Source organism: Ranitomeya imitator, chromosome 1 (assembly GCF_032444005.1).
Source record: "Ranitomeya imitator isolate aRanImi1 chromosome 1, aRanImi1.pri, whole genome shotgun sequence".
Classification (NCBI taxonomy): domain Eukaryota; kingdom Metazoa; phylum Chordata; class Amphibia; order Anura; family Dendrobatidae; genus Ranitomeya; species Ranitomeya imitator.
This window is the reverse complement of record NC_091282.1, coordinates 280,035,430-280,051,751: the sequence shown is the minus strand read 5'-3', so window position 1 is coordinate 280,051,751 and position 16,322 is coordinate 280,035,430. Positions and strand designations below refer to the sequence as shown.

At 41.3% G+C, this 16,322-nt stretch overlaps 1 protein-coding gene across 2 annotated transcripts in view; it reads right to left on the bottom strand.

Annotated features, from left to right (window-relative positions):
• MMP17 (matrix metallopeptidase 17) overlaps positions 1 to 16,322 on the bottom strand; it is a 281,400-nt gene that overhangs the window by 7,645 nt on the left and 257,433 nt on the right. For both annotated transcript variants that reach the window (XM_069756062.1, XM_069756063.1), the window contains exon 8: positions 12,846 to 12,998. In XM_069756062.1, the coding sequence (XP_069612163.1) occupies positions 12,846 to 12,998 (153 nt within the window). The remainder of the gene's footprint in view (positions 1 to 12,845; positions 12,999 to 16,322) is intronic.

The window sequence follows — 16,322 nt, the reverse complement described above, 5'->3', positions numbered from 1 at the left end:
ATGGAGTTGTGTGGGAAAGAAGACTGAAGGACATAAATACAAGAAATTGTGTCATCTAATGGGCTACGTGATGATTGTAATATTTTAATATTTTAATGCCCTGGACGTTGGGCTTTACTCTATTAATAAAGTCGTTACTGTTTTTATCAATGTATATTTCATGTTATCCCCCCCTTTTTTGCCACTTAATTAAGCCCAAGGGGAGGGCTCCATGGGGAACTCCAGCCCTGACCAAGAAGGATCGCATCCTTCGAAACGCGTTGGATTGGTTAATCCTCACACGAGCCCGCCCATTAGCTGTGACGTCACGCTATTCGCCACGCCCCCTCCACACTCCACCACTTCTTCAGCTTTGCTTCCGGCCGGGGCACGCTAGAAGTTGGCGGTTTTTACCTAGCTCCAGCGTCCACCCAGCAGACCTGGCTCGCGCGGACCTAGGCGCTACCTTAATCCCACAATCTCCCAGTACGGAGCCAGTCATCCAGCAACAGGAGGATCTTCGCTCACACCATCTTTCCAGCATCTAGTAAGTGCACAATTCCATCTGTTGCTAGCCTCCCATACGCCAGTTATTGCCCTCATGCATAGCCCCAAGTGCAATTAGAGGCACCCACACTAGCGCAGGTGATTTACCACTGTAAATGGAATGGAAAAAAGGGGCAGGATGGTGACACGGGGGCAGAATGGAGACAGGGCAGGATGGGAGAAACGGGGCAGAATGGAGACAAGGGGCAGAATGGAAAAAAGGGGCAGAATGGAGACGGGGCAGGATTGGAGACAGGGGGCAGGATTGGAGACACGGATTGAGACACGGAGGCAGGATGGAGACATGGGGGCAGGATGGGAGACACAGCGGTCACGATGGGAGACACAGTGGGCAGGATGGAGTCTGGAGACATGGGGGAAGGATGGAGATGGGGCAGGATGGGAGACACGGGGCCAGAATGTAAACAAGGGGCAGAATGGAGACAGGACAGGATTGGAGACGGGGGCAGGATTGGAGACAGAGGGCAGGATTGGAGACAGTGGCAGGATTGGAGACAGGGGGCAGGAATGGAGAAACGGAGCAGGATGAGAGACACAGGGGGCAGGATGGAGACAGGGGGGCAGGATGTGAATCACGGGGCAGGATGGCAGACAGGGGGACAGGATGGAGACAGGGGGGCAGGATGTGAGACACAAGGCAGGATGGCAGACACGGGGCAGGATGGAGACACGGCGCAGGATGGAGACACGGGGCAGGATGGAGACACGTGGGCAGGATGGGAGACACAGGTGGCAGGATGGGAGACAGGGCAGGATGGAGACAGGTGGGGAGGATGGGAGACACAGGTGGTAGGATGGAGACACAGGGGGCAGGATGGAGACACAGGGGGCAGGATGGAAACAGGGTATGCACTGAAGAACTTAATTTATCCGTCTTTTCCATTGTCTCTGTGTGCATACATCAGACTGCACTCAGATAACATCTGAGTGCAGTCCGATGTCTTACATACACCCATAGACTTGTATAGGTGCAAATGGTCAAGTTTGCAGAGCCACCCGCAGCACGCTGCGATAGTCTTATGCAGATCTGCACGGCCCCACAATATAACTTTAGGTTGAGTGCTATCCGTTAAAACATCACATATCACTCGGTCATTTTATACGTTATTGTAAGCAAGCCCATGATCTGCATCAGTCAGGTGACTTGTACCATGTATCATGGTATGTTTTCATAATGGCGCTTTGCTCAGATCACCGGACTCCTGCAGCCTATTACAGAACGCAGTGGTCCTGGCACTAGCGATCAGTGACATCATCACTCTTGGTGCCAGTGCACACCGCAGAGCAGCCTGTGCAGGATCCTGATCAGTGACCTCAGGTATCATTCATTTCATTATTTCTAGTGAATCAACGCTGCCATGCAATATTATATTTAGCTCAGACATCACTGTTCAAGGGGGTTCTCAAGATTAGAAGATGTCACTTATTCACGGGATAATTTTCAGATCTCTGGGGTCTGACTGCCAAGGCCCCCCACTAATCCTAAGAATCAGGGCTTCAGAACCCCAGCTGAATGGAGCAGGGATTGATCATGTGCACCACAACTCTATTTGTTCTTAGGCCTCATACTCATTTGCGAGAAAAACGGATGAGTGCAATCCGAGAAAAAATAGGATTGCACTCTGACCAATGTTATTCTATAGCTTACATCTCATCTGCAATTTTTTTCTCAGCTGAAATCGTACGGAGAAAAAAATTGCAGCATGCTGCGATTTGCTGCGTATCTCTGACGAGACTCACCAATACAAGTCAATGGATGTGAGAAAAAAAATCGTGTAGCACTCGGAGCATGCGAGTGCTGTCCGATTTTTTTTTTGCACCAGTGTCGGCAATCAATTCATGTGCCGCATACAGTAAAATCACACTGACATGTTAGAATAGAATAGATTTATTATACACATAGAATACATAGATATATTGATGTCAGTGTCACACATATATATATATTATATATATATATATATATATATATATATATTATATATATATATTACATAGATAGATAGAAGATAAGCCGGTAATTCATCTGCCGTCTTCTGTAAAATCACTGCAGGAGCCGACAGGATAGAAGACATGGATTACTGTCATGATCCCAATGGCAGGGGATCACAAAAGGACAAGCACAAAAACAAAACAAGCTCTAGGGTGATGGAACCTGAGCTGACCACGATCCTGAACCTAAACACACAACTAGCAGTAGCCGGGGAACGTGCCTACGATGATTCCTAGACGTCTCGCGCCAGCCGAAGGATTAACTTCCCCTATAAGAAGAAACACAGACCTCACTTGCCTCCAGAGAAACACCCCACAGAAATAGCAGCCCCCCACATGTAATAACGGTGAAATGAGAGGAAAGCACATACGTAGTTATGAAAATAGAATCAGCAAAAATGAGGCCCGCTAAAGCTAGGTAGCAGAGGATACAAAAGTGAACTGCGCGGTCAGCGAAAAACCCTTCAAAAAACCATCCTGAAATTACTTGAACTCATGTGCCAACTCATGGAACATGAGGAGTAATTTCAGCCGACTAGAGCAACCAGCAGCAAGGAATCACATCTCTGCAAGCTGGACTAAGACAAAAATTAAACAAAACGTGGAACAGGAAAATCAAAACTTAGCTTGTCCTGAAGATAACAGACACAGGGAGCAGAGGTAAAAAGACACGCTGATTACATTGATAGCCGGCGAGGAAATGACAAAAAAGCCAGGTTAAATAGGAAACTCCCATAACCTGATGGAACAGGTGGACACCAGAGACCGCAGAGAACACAAGTCACCCAGTACCATCAGTAACCACCAGAGGGAGCCCAAAAACAGAACTCACAACAGATTACATATAGTAAATACACATATAATAAGTAGATATTTAGATGTCAGTGACAAATACAATTATTACAGTGTGTGTGCAAATTGGTGGACATGTATTTAATTAATAAAAGATTATTTAAAAAAAATAATGGCGTGGGCTCCTGTGCAATATTCGTAATCAGCAGAGGGAAAACCGACGGCTGGGGGCAGATGTTTATAGCCTGGGAAGGGGGTAATACCCACGGAACTTCCCAGACTATTAATATCAGTTCACAGCTGTATAATTAGCCTTTACTGGTTATTAAAATGGGGGACTCCTTTAATGTTCTTAATTAAACCATAATGACGACCTCACCTAATTCCACCGAAGCTCTCGATCTCCTGTAATAAAACTAAAATAAAAAAACAACAATATACTATACCACGCTGTAATCCATGTCTGTGGGAGCAATAGTTTTCAACCTGGCCGGTGCCAAGATGCGAACATCCAGGCTGAGAACCACTGATGAATGAGCTGCTGAGAGCGCAGCATCAGTGACTAATAGTGACATCACTGGGGATCCATTCCCAGCCGGGATGAATCACGGTGACCTCGGTGAGATCCCCGATAACACCGTGAGAAAGTCGCACGGTGCAGAGGCGAGATCACCGGGAGAATATCATTGCGGTCAACTCGCTGTGAGCTGATATTAATAGTCGGGGAAGTTCCATGGATATTACCCCTTCCCAGACAATAAACATCTGCCCCCAGCCGTCGGCTTTCCTTCTGCTGGTTACGAAAATTGCGTGGGAGCCCATGCCATTTTTTTCCGAAAAATAATCTTTTATTAAATACATGTCCAGTATTTTTCACACACACTGTACTAATTGTATTTGTCACTGACATCTATATATCTATTCTATATGTACAGTATTTACTGTATGTAATCCATTTCTTCTATCCTGTCGGCTCCTGCAGTGATTTTACAGAACACGGCAGATTAATTACCAGCTTTTCTTCTATCTATCTATGTAATATAGATACAGTGGGGCAAAAAAGTATTTAGTCAGTCAGCAATAGTGCAAGTTCCACCACTTAAAAAGATGAGAGGCGTCTGTAATTTACATCATAGGTAGACCTCAACTATGGGAGACAAACTGAGAAAAAAAAATCCAGAAAATCACATTGTCTGTTTTTTTAACAATTTATTTGCATATTATGGTGGAAAATAAGTATTTGGTCAGAAACAAACAATCAAGATTTCTGGCTCTCACAGACCTGTAACTTCTTCTTTAAGAGTCTCCTCTTTCCTCCACTCATTACCTGCAGTAATGGCACCTGTTTAAACTTGTTATCAGTATAAAAAGACACCTGTGCACACCCTCAAACAGTCTGACTCCAAACTCCACTATGGTGAAGACCAAAGAGCTGTCAAAGGACACCAGAAACAAAATTGTAGCCCTGCACCAGGCTGGGAAGACTGAATCTGCAATAGCCAACCAGCTTGGAGTGAAGAAATCAACAGTGGGAGCAATAATTAGAAAATAGAAGACATACAAGACCACTGATAATCTCCCTCGATCTGGGGCTCCACGCAAAATCCCACCCCGTGGGGTCAGAATGATCACAAGAACGGTGAGCAAAAATCCCAGAACCACGCGAGGGGACCTAGTGAATGAACTGCAGAGAGCTGGGACCAATGTAACAAGGCCTACCATAAGTAACACACTACGCCACCATGGACTCAGATCCTGCAGTGCCAGACGTGTCCCACTGCTTAAGCCAGTACATGTCCGGGCCCATCTGAAGTTTGCTAGAGAGCATTTGGATGATCCAGAGGAGTTTTGGGAGAATGTCCTATGGTCTGATGAAACCAAACTGGAACTGTTTGGTAGAAACACAACTTGTCGTGTTTGGAGGAAAAAGAATACTGAGTTGCATCCATCAAACACCATACCTACTGTAAAGCATTGTGGTGGAAACATCATGCTTTGGGGCTGTTTCTCTGCAAAGGGGCCAGGACGACTGATCCGGGTACATGAAAGAATGAATGGGGCCATGTATCGTGAGATTTTGAGTGCAAACCTCCTTCCATCAGCAAGGGCATTGAAGATGAAACGTGGCTGGGTCTTTCAACATGACAATGATCCAAAGCACACCGCCAGGGCAACGAAGGAGTGGCTTCGTAAGAAGCATTTCAAGGTCCTGGAGTGGCCTAGCCAGTCTCCAGATCTCAACCCTATAGAAAACCTTTGGAGGGAGTTGAAAGTCCGTGTTGCCAAGCGAAAAGCCAAAAACATCACTGCTCTAGAGGAGATCTGCATGGAGGAATGGGCCAACATACCAACAACAGTGTGTGGCAACCTTGTGAAGACTTACAGAAAACGTTTGACCTCTGTCATTGCCAACAAAGGATATATTACAAAGTATTGAGATGAAATTTTGTTTCTGACCAAATACTTATTTTCCACCATAATATGCAAATAAATTGTTAAAAAAACAGACAATGTGATTTTCTGGATTTTTTTTTCTCAGTTTGTCTCCCATAGTTGAGGTCTACCTATGATGTAAATTACAGACGCCTCTCATCTTTTTAAGTGGTGGAACTTGCACTATTGCTGACTGACTAAATACTTTTTTGCCCCACTGTACATATATATAGGTTTGTGTCACTGACACCTATATATCTACAGTATGTATTCTATGTGTATATATCTATTCTATCTATTCTATTCTGTTCTAACCTGTCAGTGTGATTTTACTGTAAGTGGCACATGAATTGACAGCTTTTCTTCTATCTATCTCGCCATCAAATATATATATATATATATATATATATATATATACACTATAGATATATATATATACCGTATCTGTGTGTGTGAGTGTGTGCGTGTTTTGATGAAAATTTCTTTTGAAAACGAAGTGTAAATGACAGAGAATTGCTGTATGTAAAAGCTCATGTTAAAATCGCCTTGTAATCGGATAACAATCGCACTGCACTTGGATGTAAATCGGTTGCTGGGTGTGAAAATTACATTGTACTTGCATAACACTTTTTCGGTCCTGATATCGGAACTTTTTTTTCACACATACTGTATGGGTATGAGCCCTTAATGGGAGAACCAGAGATTGCTGAGAGCAGTGCTTGACTGATCTCCTATTAGATTGAGTGGAGCATTAGTGTGCATTGTCAACCTCCGCTTCATTCAACCCAAGGTTCTTTAAAGTCCTGATTCTTGGAATTGGTGGAGGCCACAGTGGAAAGATCACCAGTGATCGGAAAGTTATCCCTTGAATACAGGATAACTTTTAAACTTGAGAACACAATTTTAGCATTCATAGCGTGTCCGTATTTTTGCAGCTTTCACAATTTCTGATTCGATTGTGAGTCTTATGACCCAAACTTGCAGCTGTATGCTTTTAATGCTGCATGCTCAGACGGACTGTCAGATCAAGAATTGAAGCTGAAAGTCATCTGGATAAAGCTAGAGACCCCTAGACAGGATCAGAATTAAGCTACCTTCACACAGCCTGATTTTACTGGTATTGGAAACATTAGTACCAGCGTGATCAGGGTTGTGTGTCCATGTGAAACACTTGTGGTACCTGTGTGGCATCCATGTGTACGTGTGCATCATCAGTGTGCTGTCCATGCAGCGTCCGTGTGGTGTCCGTGTGACATGTACCAGAATAGAATGCAGAATAGAAATGACAGATGTTTAGGTGTTAAAGATGTGCAAAGCTATAGTTCAAAACTCACTTCAATGCACTGAATTGACTGTAATGTGGTTGTTAATGCAATGTTTCAGAATCTGGGGCCCCACTTTGAATTTTGCCTAGGGCCCCACTTTGTCTAAAACCGGCCCTGCATATGCTAATGTGTTTATTTTCAGGTGCTAATATTAAGCAACATTTATTTTGGTGTCCGATACATTTCATACGCAGTTGTGTATTTCATGTACTATTTGAAGTAAAATATGTGAACTGATTTTTATTTTTAGGTGCTGATATTAAGCAACAGTTGTCTTGTGTAAACCTACGGAAATGTTTGTATGTATGCCTGTCTCCCTTCTCCCTCATCCTCCCTATTCCCCACACTGTTCCTTTCTCTTTCCCATCCCCTTCATAAAATTTAGAAAATCAATAAAGATTATTGGAAAAAGAACTGCACCAAGCAGTCCAGGAAGTGATATATTGCTGGAATCTGAATTTCTACCCCTATCTGCTCTCAGATTACACAAAAACCTGCTGATAGCTTCCATTTAAACACTTTCCAATGTTGGGCGTAATAGTACACCCACGTCGGAATCCCTCCCTTTGATGTGGGCTCTGGTGCTGAGCCCACATCTTTCCCGTCACATGTCAGATGTTTTGAACAGCTGACATGTGCCTCTAACAGCTGCGAGTGGAATAGTGATCCACCCGTGGCTGTTAGCCTGTTAAATGGCATTTAACTAACGCTTCCGGTAAGCGCGTAGGAAATCCAACCCATCGGTGACCCCGTCACATGATCACGTGTCACTGATGGGTTGGCAAGCCAACCAGAGGTCTCCAGCAGACCTCTATTGTTGTCATAGCCAGATTGCTATTGAAAGTGAGCATTTCTGCTAGATACAGGCAATCTCATCATTGCCGGTATGTAACAGAGCTGATCAGACAACTGCAGCTTCAAGTTTCCCATGGGGACTATTGAAGCATACAAGAAGTAAAAAAAAATGTTTTTAAAAATATTACAAAAATAAAAAAATATAAAAGTTCAAATCACCCCCCCTTTCGTCATGTTCAAAACAATACAAAAAATCAAACTTCACATATTTGATATTGCCGAGTTCAAAATTATATGCTGTTGTATAAAATAATAAAACATTATTTTAATACATAAGTAACAGAATAAAAGGTTATGGGCGCAGTTTAAATGCATCAGGGACCTGACAGGTTTCCTTTAAGATATTTACAAAGTTCATTCGTACATCGCATTTTATAATTAATCTTTAAGTCCAAAACTGTCATCTTATTAATCTTTTATTGCACTTTTCATAGGTTATGTATCAGTTTAAAGAGCGATCGGAAGGTTATGGTGAGTGCCACTGCTGTCTGCTTTAATTGCCTTGGCATATATTCTCTGGCATTTAGTGTATATCTTAAATCAATGTATATTTTAAATAAGAATAATGCGTTACGAATGTATTAGTCCTTCTGGGACAGCAATAAAAACATTAACCTTGAGCAGAGATGTCATATTTTCATGGTATAGGGCAAAGTGTAGGACAGAATAAGTAATATGTGTGAGATGTATCTGTGCATAGGGGGAGTCAAAAGACAGAAACAACTTAAATGTCTGAAACCTTCTAGCTAGCGAGATCTTATTATTACCATTATGAGGCTAATATGTGTTCTGCCATAATATCCTGCCCGAAAAACCATCAAGTCATAATAAGGGGTTGTTCAGGGCTTTCATTTAATGGCCTTCCCTAAAATATGATTGCTTGAAGATCCAACCCTGAAACCTCCACAGGTCAGCCAAATACAAGGGCCTGGTGCTGCAGCCCACCACTGTTTGCCCTGCAGTAAGTGGCACAGCCTCACCCATATTCATGAAATGATGACCGCACTCCAGTATGTCATTGTGTTATTCTTAGAGACCATCAACTGAAACTTTCAGACAATTCCTTAAAACAGACTTTTAATTTTTTTTTTTTTTTACATTTTCCCCATTAAAATTGCCCCTTTGGTAGGTTAAGGGTAAATTACAGAATACATCACCTAAAGGCTATAGAAACTCCATATGTTTAATAACAATTTCCAAAAATATTCAAATATACCTCTATTTACTTGTTCTAAAATTGAGGAACGGGTTAAAAAACCATGTGTCTCCACTGGTATAAGACAGTAATCACAGTTCTTTATTTTGCTACACTATCAATATTACAGTATTTATCATCCGCTCTGACACCATATAAACCGGCCATGCAGTGTGCTGTTGTTCACCTACATACAGTATGGACTGGTGTGTAGTGGTAGCATATAGGGTTGTCCACTTCTCCATTTTCTTAAAACACGTTCTCAATGGGTCCTGTGTGGTGAGTAAAAAATTTACTTACCAGGACAGTGCCGCTCCACTGTACACTGGTCTGGATTTTCCCACTGGCGGACATAATAAGCCTGCTACAGCTGATGAGGGCTGCTGATTGGCTGTAGAAGTCACATGATGCTTCCGTCGGAAGAAGAGGCCAGGAGACTGCTAGAGAATACAGTATGGTGTATAGAGAAGTTGTGCTGACCCCGTAGGTATCGATTTTTTTTTTTTTTTTCCCCTACAACCCTCCTCCCATTTAGAGCGTGCTTTTACACCTTTCCCGACACTAGAACTTAAGCTTTTCAATTTTTCTATTAACATAGCCGTATAAGGGCTTTATTTTTGGTGGGATGAGTTATAGTTTGGAATTAAATAATTTATTTTACCATATAATGTACAGGATAATGCGAAAAAATTGTCTATGGTTAATTCGGAAAAAAACAACAACAATTTCGCCACTATATATATTTTTTTGCTTTGTTTTTACAGCTTCCATTGTGTAGTAAAATTAAAAGGCACACCACTTCGAGCAGGGCACGGAAGCACCGCTCATCCAGGACACCGCAGGTCTAGCACTTCTGGTGCAGCAATACTATTGGGGGCACATAGACCCGCCATCCCCCTTCATCCAAGTGCACCATATCGAACTTGGCACGGATGTGCCACTATTCCAGGACACTGCAGGTCCAGCACTTCTGGTGCAGCAATACTATTGGGGGCACATAGACCTGCCATCCCCCTTCATCCAAGTGCCACTATTCCAGGAAACTGCAGGCCCAGCTTTTTTGGTACAATGTTACTTCTGGCAACATATAAATCCGCCATCTCCCCTCGCCATAGAACACTTCATCTAACTGGGCACGGGAGCGCCGCCTTTATATGTTTTCCAGGACACCACAGGCCCATCATGGACGTGACGGCCATATCCCCCTGGATGTCCACTACTAATTAGGATTTTTACGTCTTCTCAACACCTTATACCAAGTGACAGGATTTATATTAAAGGGATTGGCCCCCTGCTCTCCTCATTTGCCACTTGTGTACACACATCTGGAAACCAAGTAATCCCATAAATAAGACCCTGGTGGGTCGAAACGTTGGGTTGGGTTTCGATTCACACGTACTGCTCTTATTATCTTGTGGCAACCTTTTTTTGTCATGGCAAAAAAATTGTTGAACACTTTTGCATTACATCAAGTCTGAGTGTGCGGTATTTTTTGGCATATGACTTTTTGGGCCACACGGTCCGTCTCACCAGCACCTCCATTATTTTGACCTGAGTGCACACCATTATTCTCCTCTGTAAAATTAACCTGGCAGGTTTTGGTTTCTGATGCCATTTTCTGAGACCCATAACTTTTTCATTTTTCCTTTGAATTAACTGTATGAGGATTTGTTTTTTGCATCGCAAGCTGATGTTTTTATTGACACCAATTTGGCTTACAGAAGATTTGTTGATTTTTTTTTATTGCATTATGTTGTGGACAACATATGGAAAAGAGTAAGCTCGCCTGTATTCCCAATCAGACGCGCAGATTGAATCAGGTCAGGTGCATGGACATTGGTGCCATAGAAGTAAGTCCAGTATCCGGATCCCAATGAGTATAAAATCTATCTCATTTACTACAAAACATTGAAGCCACCTCGATGCAAACCGTACAAATATATCAAATCCGGCAAACGCGTTTCAGAAAAGCCTCCTTAATCATCATTACTATATGCAATGATTAAGATGGTTTTTATATAGAAGTGCTTCTGGCTAAATTGGAATATCATCAAAAAATTTATTTATTTCAGTTCTTCAATACAAAAAGTGAATCTCATACATTGTATATAGTCATTACAAACAGATTGATCTATTTCAAGTGTTTATTTCTGTTAATGTTGATGATTATGCCTTACAGCCAATGAAAACCCAAAAGTCATTATCTCAGTAAATTAGAATACTTTATAACACCTGCTTGAAAAATGATTTTAAAATAAAAAATGTTGGCCTTCTGAAATGTATGTTCAGTAAATGCTCTCAATACTTGGTCGGGGCTCCTTTTGCATCAATTACTGCATCAATGTGGCGTGGAGGCGATCAGCCTGTGACACTGCTGAGATGTTATGGAAGCCCAGGTTACTTTGATAGCAGCCTTCAGCTCGTCTGCATTGTTGCGTCTGATGTCTCATCTTTCTCTTGACAGTACCCCACAGATTCTCTATGGGGTTAAGGTCAGGCAACTTTTGTGGCCAATCAAGCACAGTGATATTGTTGTTTTTAAACCAGGTATTGGTATTTTTTCAGTGTGGACAGGTGCCAAGTCCTGCTGGAGAATGAAATTTCCATCTCTAAAAAGCTTGTCGATAGAGGGAAGCATGAAGTGCTCTAAAATTTCCTGATAGACGGCTGCGCTGACTTTGATCTTGATAATACACAATGGACCTACAAAAGTAGATGACATGGCTCCCCAAATTATCTAATTTACTGAGATAATGACTTTTGGGTTTTCATTGGCTGTAAGCCATAATCATCAACATCAACAGAAATAAACACTTGAAATAGATCACTCTGTTTGTAATGACTCTATATAATATATGAGTTTCAGGTTTTGTATGGAAGAACTGAAATAAATTAACTTTTTGATGATATTGTAATTTCGTGAGAAGCACCTGTACTTGTATGGTTTGCACTGAGGTGGTTTCAACGTTTTGTAATAAATGAGCAGATTTTCATTGGGATCTGGAAACTGGATTACAAAATTGCATTATTTTGTGGAGGTGCGGCAACTGAAAAAGGATAATTCTGGAGTTTTGATCTTTAAACAGTCATTAGTGTGTGATCCCTAATGTCACATTGAGTTTGTTACTTTTTATTAAGAACCTTGAATGGGCAGCATAAATAACATTTTTGCCGACTCCAGTCCTCTGAGGATGCCAGAGAAAGAATAGCCAGTGCTATGAAGTGTGTTACGATCACACATTAGTGACTGTGTATGACAGACAACAACCGCACAGTGAATGTCGAATTTTCACAGTGTTATCAAAGTGAATGGTACATAATATTGATAGCGTAGCAAATATGCTGAAAAACCTAACAGAGAGCTAGGTTCTTCTTCTTGTTTTCAGTTTGTAGAATCCATAAATTAGCGTTATTTTTTTATTATTTTTTAAGCACTCCCATCAAGGTTTTTATCCTATCTTATTAATATATTGCAATCATCATATTATATAGCACTGTGTACTTACAGTTACTCATTTGCCCTTTCTAACCAGTTTCCCTGCATGAGTCATCATTAGAACTACAATTTTACATCACTACAAAGTCCCTGGCAGCCCCGCACCACCCTCACTTCAACTTTTGACCCAGCTGCTCCACTCCTTGGTGTTTTAGTGATTTCCTAACTCTTGAATCTTACTACATTATTTTCATGCTTTTTTTACACTTACCCTTAAAGAAGACAATTTTGTGATCGGTGGTTCTCTCATAAATTGCATCCACGCTATCCATGTTTAGTGGCAAACCTTTCCAGAATCGATGAATTTGAGCCGGTTGGAGGGAAACTAAATGTTTATTACGGGTGAGTCTCCAGAAATACTTGCCTACAAAGATGAAAATAGATGTAAGTGATAACAGGAAAATATAATCACCATGAATATCTCAAAGCAAAATATGTAATAGAGCCCCCACCTACCAATTTATAAAACTGGTATCTTCCTATGTAACAGTAGGAACTTTAAAGCCCCTCAAGCTCCATGGTTGGGGTGAGACTGTTAACTATTTGAAAGCATTTCTCCAGCGTAATGAGTTAAAACTTCAAGTTTATTGATAACGCATTAAAAGGAACATGTTGAGGGCACACACAGGGATTAACTATCAATGCGTTACCCATGATTAAGACCTCACATTTGAAACGCGTTGATCGTTAATCCCTGTGTGTGCCCTCAACATGTTCCTTTTAATGCATTATCAATAAACGTGAAGTTGTAATTCACCACGCTGGGGAAATTCTTCTAAATTGCTTCCCATATGCGTCTAGGACTGGGAAGGCTGCGTGAGTGGAACCTCTGCAAGAGACTTAAATACGGTGAACTGACTCTCCCATATCCCCTTTTCCTCCTACTCAATATAATCCAAGATCAGTATGGTATAAGGGCAGAAACCCTGATTTCAGTAATGTGTCACTTACTGAGATGTGTTTTTGTTTCAATAAAATGAGTGTTTTATCAGCAGGAGATTATCACTAGAGGACTAGGTGGCTTGTTCCTCCTAGTCTAACCCTGTCCCAACCACACATTAACATCTTGGCAATTTACAATGTATACAGAAAGCTGCCAATTGGTGGTATGGGTGGGGTTATAGAGGGCTAAGCTTACAGAGAACTGATACATCTGCGGCAAAGAAAACTGATTCTACTGTAAGTGATACATCGCTGGAATAAGGTCTGTGTCCTTACATCATGCTGCTATCAGACTACGTAGCAAAAACCTATTGACATAATCCTAAAGTACCCAAGAAAAAAAAAGGATTACTTTTCAAAATTACATCAGAAAAACCATATGAATCCCATCTTATACAACAAATGTAAGAAACTCAGTGTTACTGTATACTTTTTTCATTAACCCCTTTATCCCCAAGGGTAGTATTGCACTTTAATGACCAGGCCAATTTTTACAATTCTGACCACTGTCCCTTTATGAGGTTATAACTCTGGAACGCTTTAATGGATCCCAGTGATTTTGACATTGTTTTCTCGTGACATATTGTACTTCATGTTAGTCATAACATTTCTTTGATATTACCTGCGTTTATTTGTGAAAAAATGGAAATTTGGCAAAAATTTTGAAAATTTCGCAATTTTCCAACTTTCAATTTTTATGCCCTTAAATCACAGAGATATGTCACGCAAAATACTTAATAAGTAACATTTCCCACATGTCTACTTTACATCAGCACAATTTTGGAACTAACATTTTTTTTTGTTAGGGAGTTATAAGGGTTAAAAGTTGACCAGCAATTTCTCATTTTTACAACACCAGTTGTAAGTTTATTAACCCTTGAGGTGTTTCACAGGAATTTTTGGAATGTTTAAATAAAAAATGAACATTTAACTTTTTTTCACAAAAAATTTACTTCAGCTCCAATTTGTTTTATTTTACCAAGAGTAACAAAAGAAATTGGACCACAAAAGTTGTTGTACAATTTGTTCTGAGTATGCTGATTCCCCATATGTGGGGGGTAAACCACTGTTTGGGCGCATGGCAGAGCTTGGCAGGGAAGGAGCGCCATTTGACTTTTCAATGCAAAATTGACTGCAATTGAGATGGGACACCATGTCGCGTTTGGAGAGCCCCTGATGTGCCTAAACCTTGAAACCCCCCACAAATGACACCATTTTGGAAAGTAGACCCCCTAAGGAACTTATCTAGATTTGTGAGGAGCACTTTGACCCACAGAAGTTGATAATGTAGAGCTGTAATAATAAAAAATCATATTTTTTCACAAAAATTATCTTTTTGCCCCCAATTTTTTATTTTCCCAAGGGTAAAAGAAGAAATTGGACCACAAAAGTTGTTGTGCAATTTGTCCTGAGTACTCTGATACCCCATATTTTGGAGTAAACCACTGTTTGGACGCGTGGCAGAGCTTGGAAGGGAAGGAGCGCTATTTGACTTTTCAATGCAAAATTGACTGAAATTGAGATGGGACGCCATGTCGTGTTTGGAAAAAAAATAAAAATTCTTTTTTTTCCACAAAAATAATTTTTTAGCCCCCAGTTTTGTATTTTGCCAAGGGTAACAGGAGAAATTGGACCCCAAAAGTTGTTGTCCAATTTGTCCTGAGTACGCTGATACCCCATATGTGGGAGAAAACTACTGTTTGGGTGCATGGCAGGGCGCGGAAGGGAAGGAGCGCTGTTTGGAATGCAGACTTAGATGGATTGGTCTGGAGGCGTCACGTTGCGTTTGCAGAGCCCCTGATGTACCTAAACAGTAGAAACCCCCCACAAGTGACCCCATATTGGAAACTAGACCCCCCAAGGAACTTATCTAGATGTGTTGTGAGAACTTTTAACCCCCAAATGTTTCACTACAGTTTATAACAAAGAGCCGTGAAAATAAAAAATCTTTTTTTTTTCCACACAAATTATTTTTTAGCCCCTGGTTTTGTATTTTCCCAAAGGTAACAGGAGAAATTGGACCCCAAAAGTTGTTGTCCAATTTGTCCTAAGTACGCTGATATCCCATATGTTGGGGTAAAACCTTGTTTGGGCGCATGGGAGAGCTCGGAAGGGAAGGAGCACTGTTTTACTTTTTCAAAGCAGAATTGGCTGGAATTGAGATCAGACGCCATGTCTTGTTTGTAGAGCCCCTGATGTGCCTAAACAGTGGAAACCCCCCAATTCTAACTGAAACCCTAACCCAAACACACCCCTAACCCTAATCCCAACCCTGACCCTGACTTTAGCCCCAACCCTAACTTTAGCCCCAACCCTAACCCTAACTTTAGCCCCAACACTAAGTTTAGCCCCAACCCTAACCCTAACTTTAGCCCCAACCCTAACCCCAACCCTAACTGTAGCCCTAACTCTAACTTTAGCCCCAACCCTAACGCTAACTTTAGCCCCAACCCTAACCCTAACTTTAGCCCCAACCCTAACCCTAACTTTAGCCCCAACCCTAACCTTAACCCTAATGGGAAAATGGAAATGAATACATTTTTAAAAATTTTATTATTTTTTTCTAACTAAGAGGGTGATGAAGGGGGGTTTGATTTACTTTTATAGCTGTTTTTTTAGCGGATTTTAATGATTGGCAGCCGTCTTACTCTGAAAGACACTTTTTATTGCAAAAAATAGTTTTTGCGTCTCCACATTTTGAGAGCTATAATTTTTCCATATTTTGGTCCACAGAGTCATGTGAGGT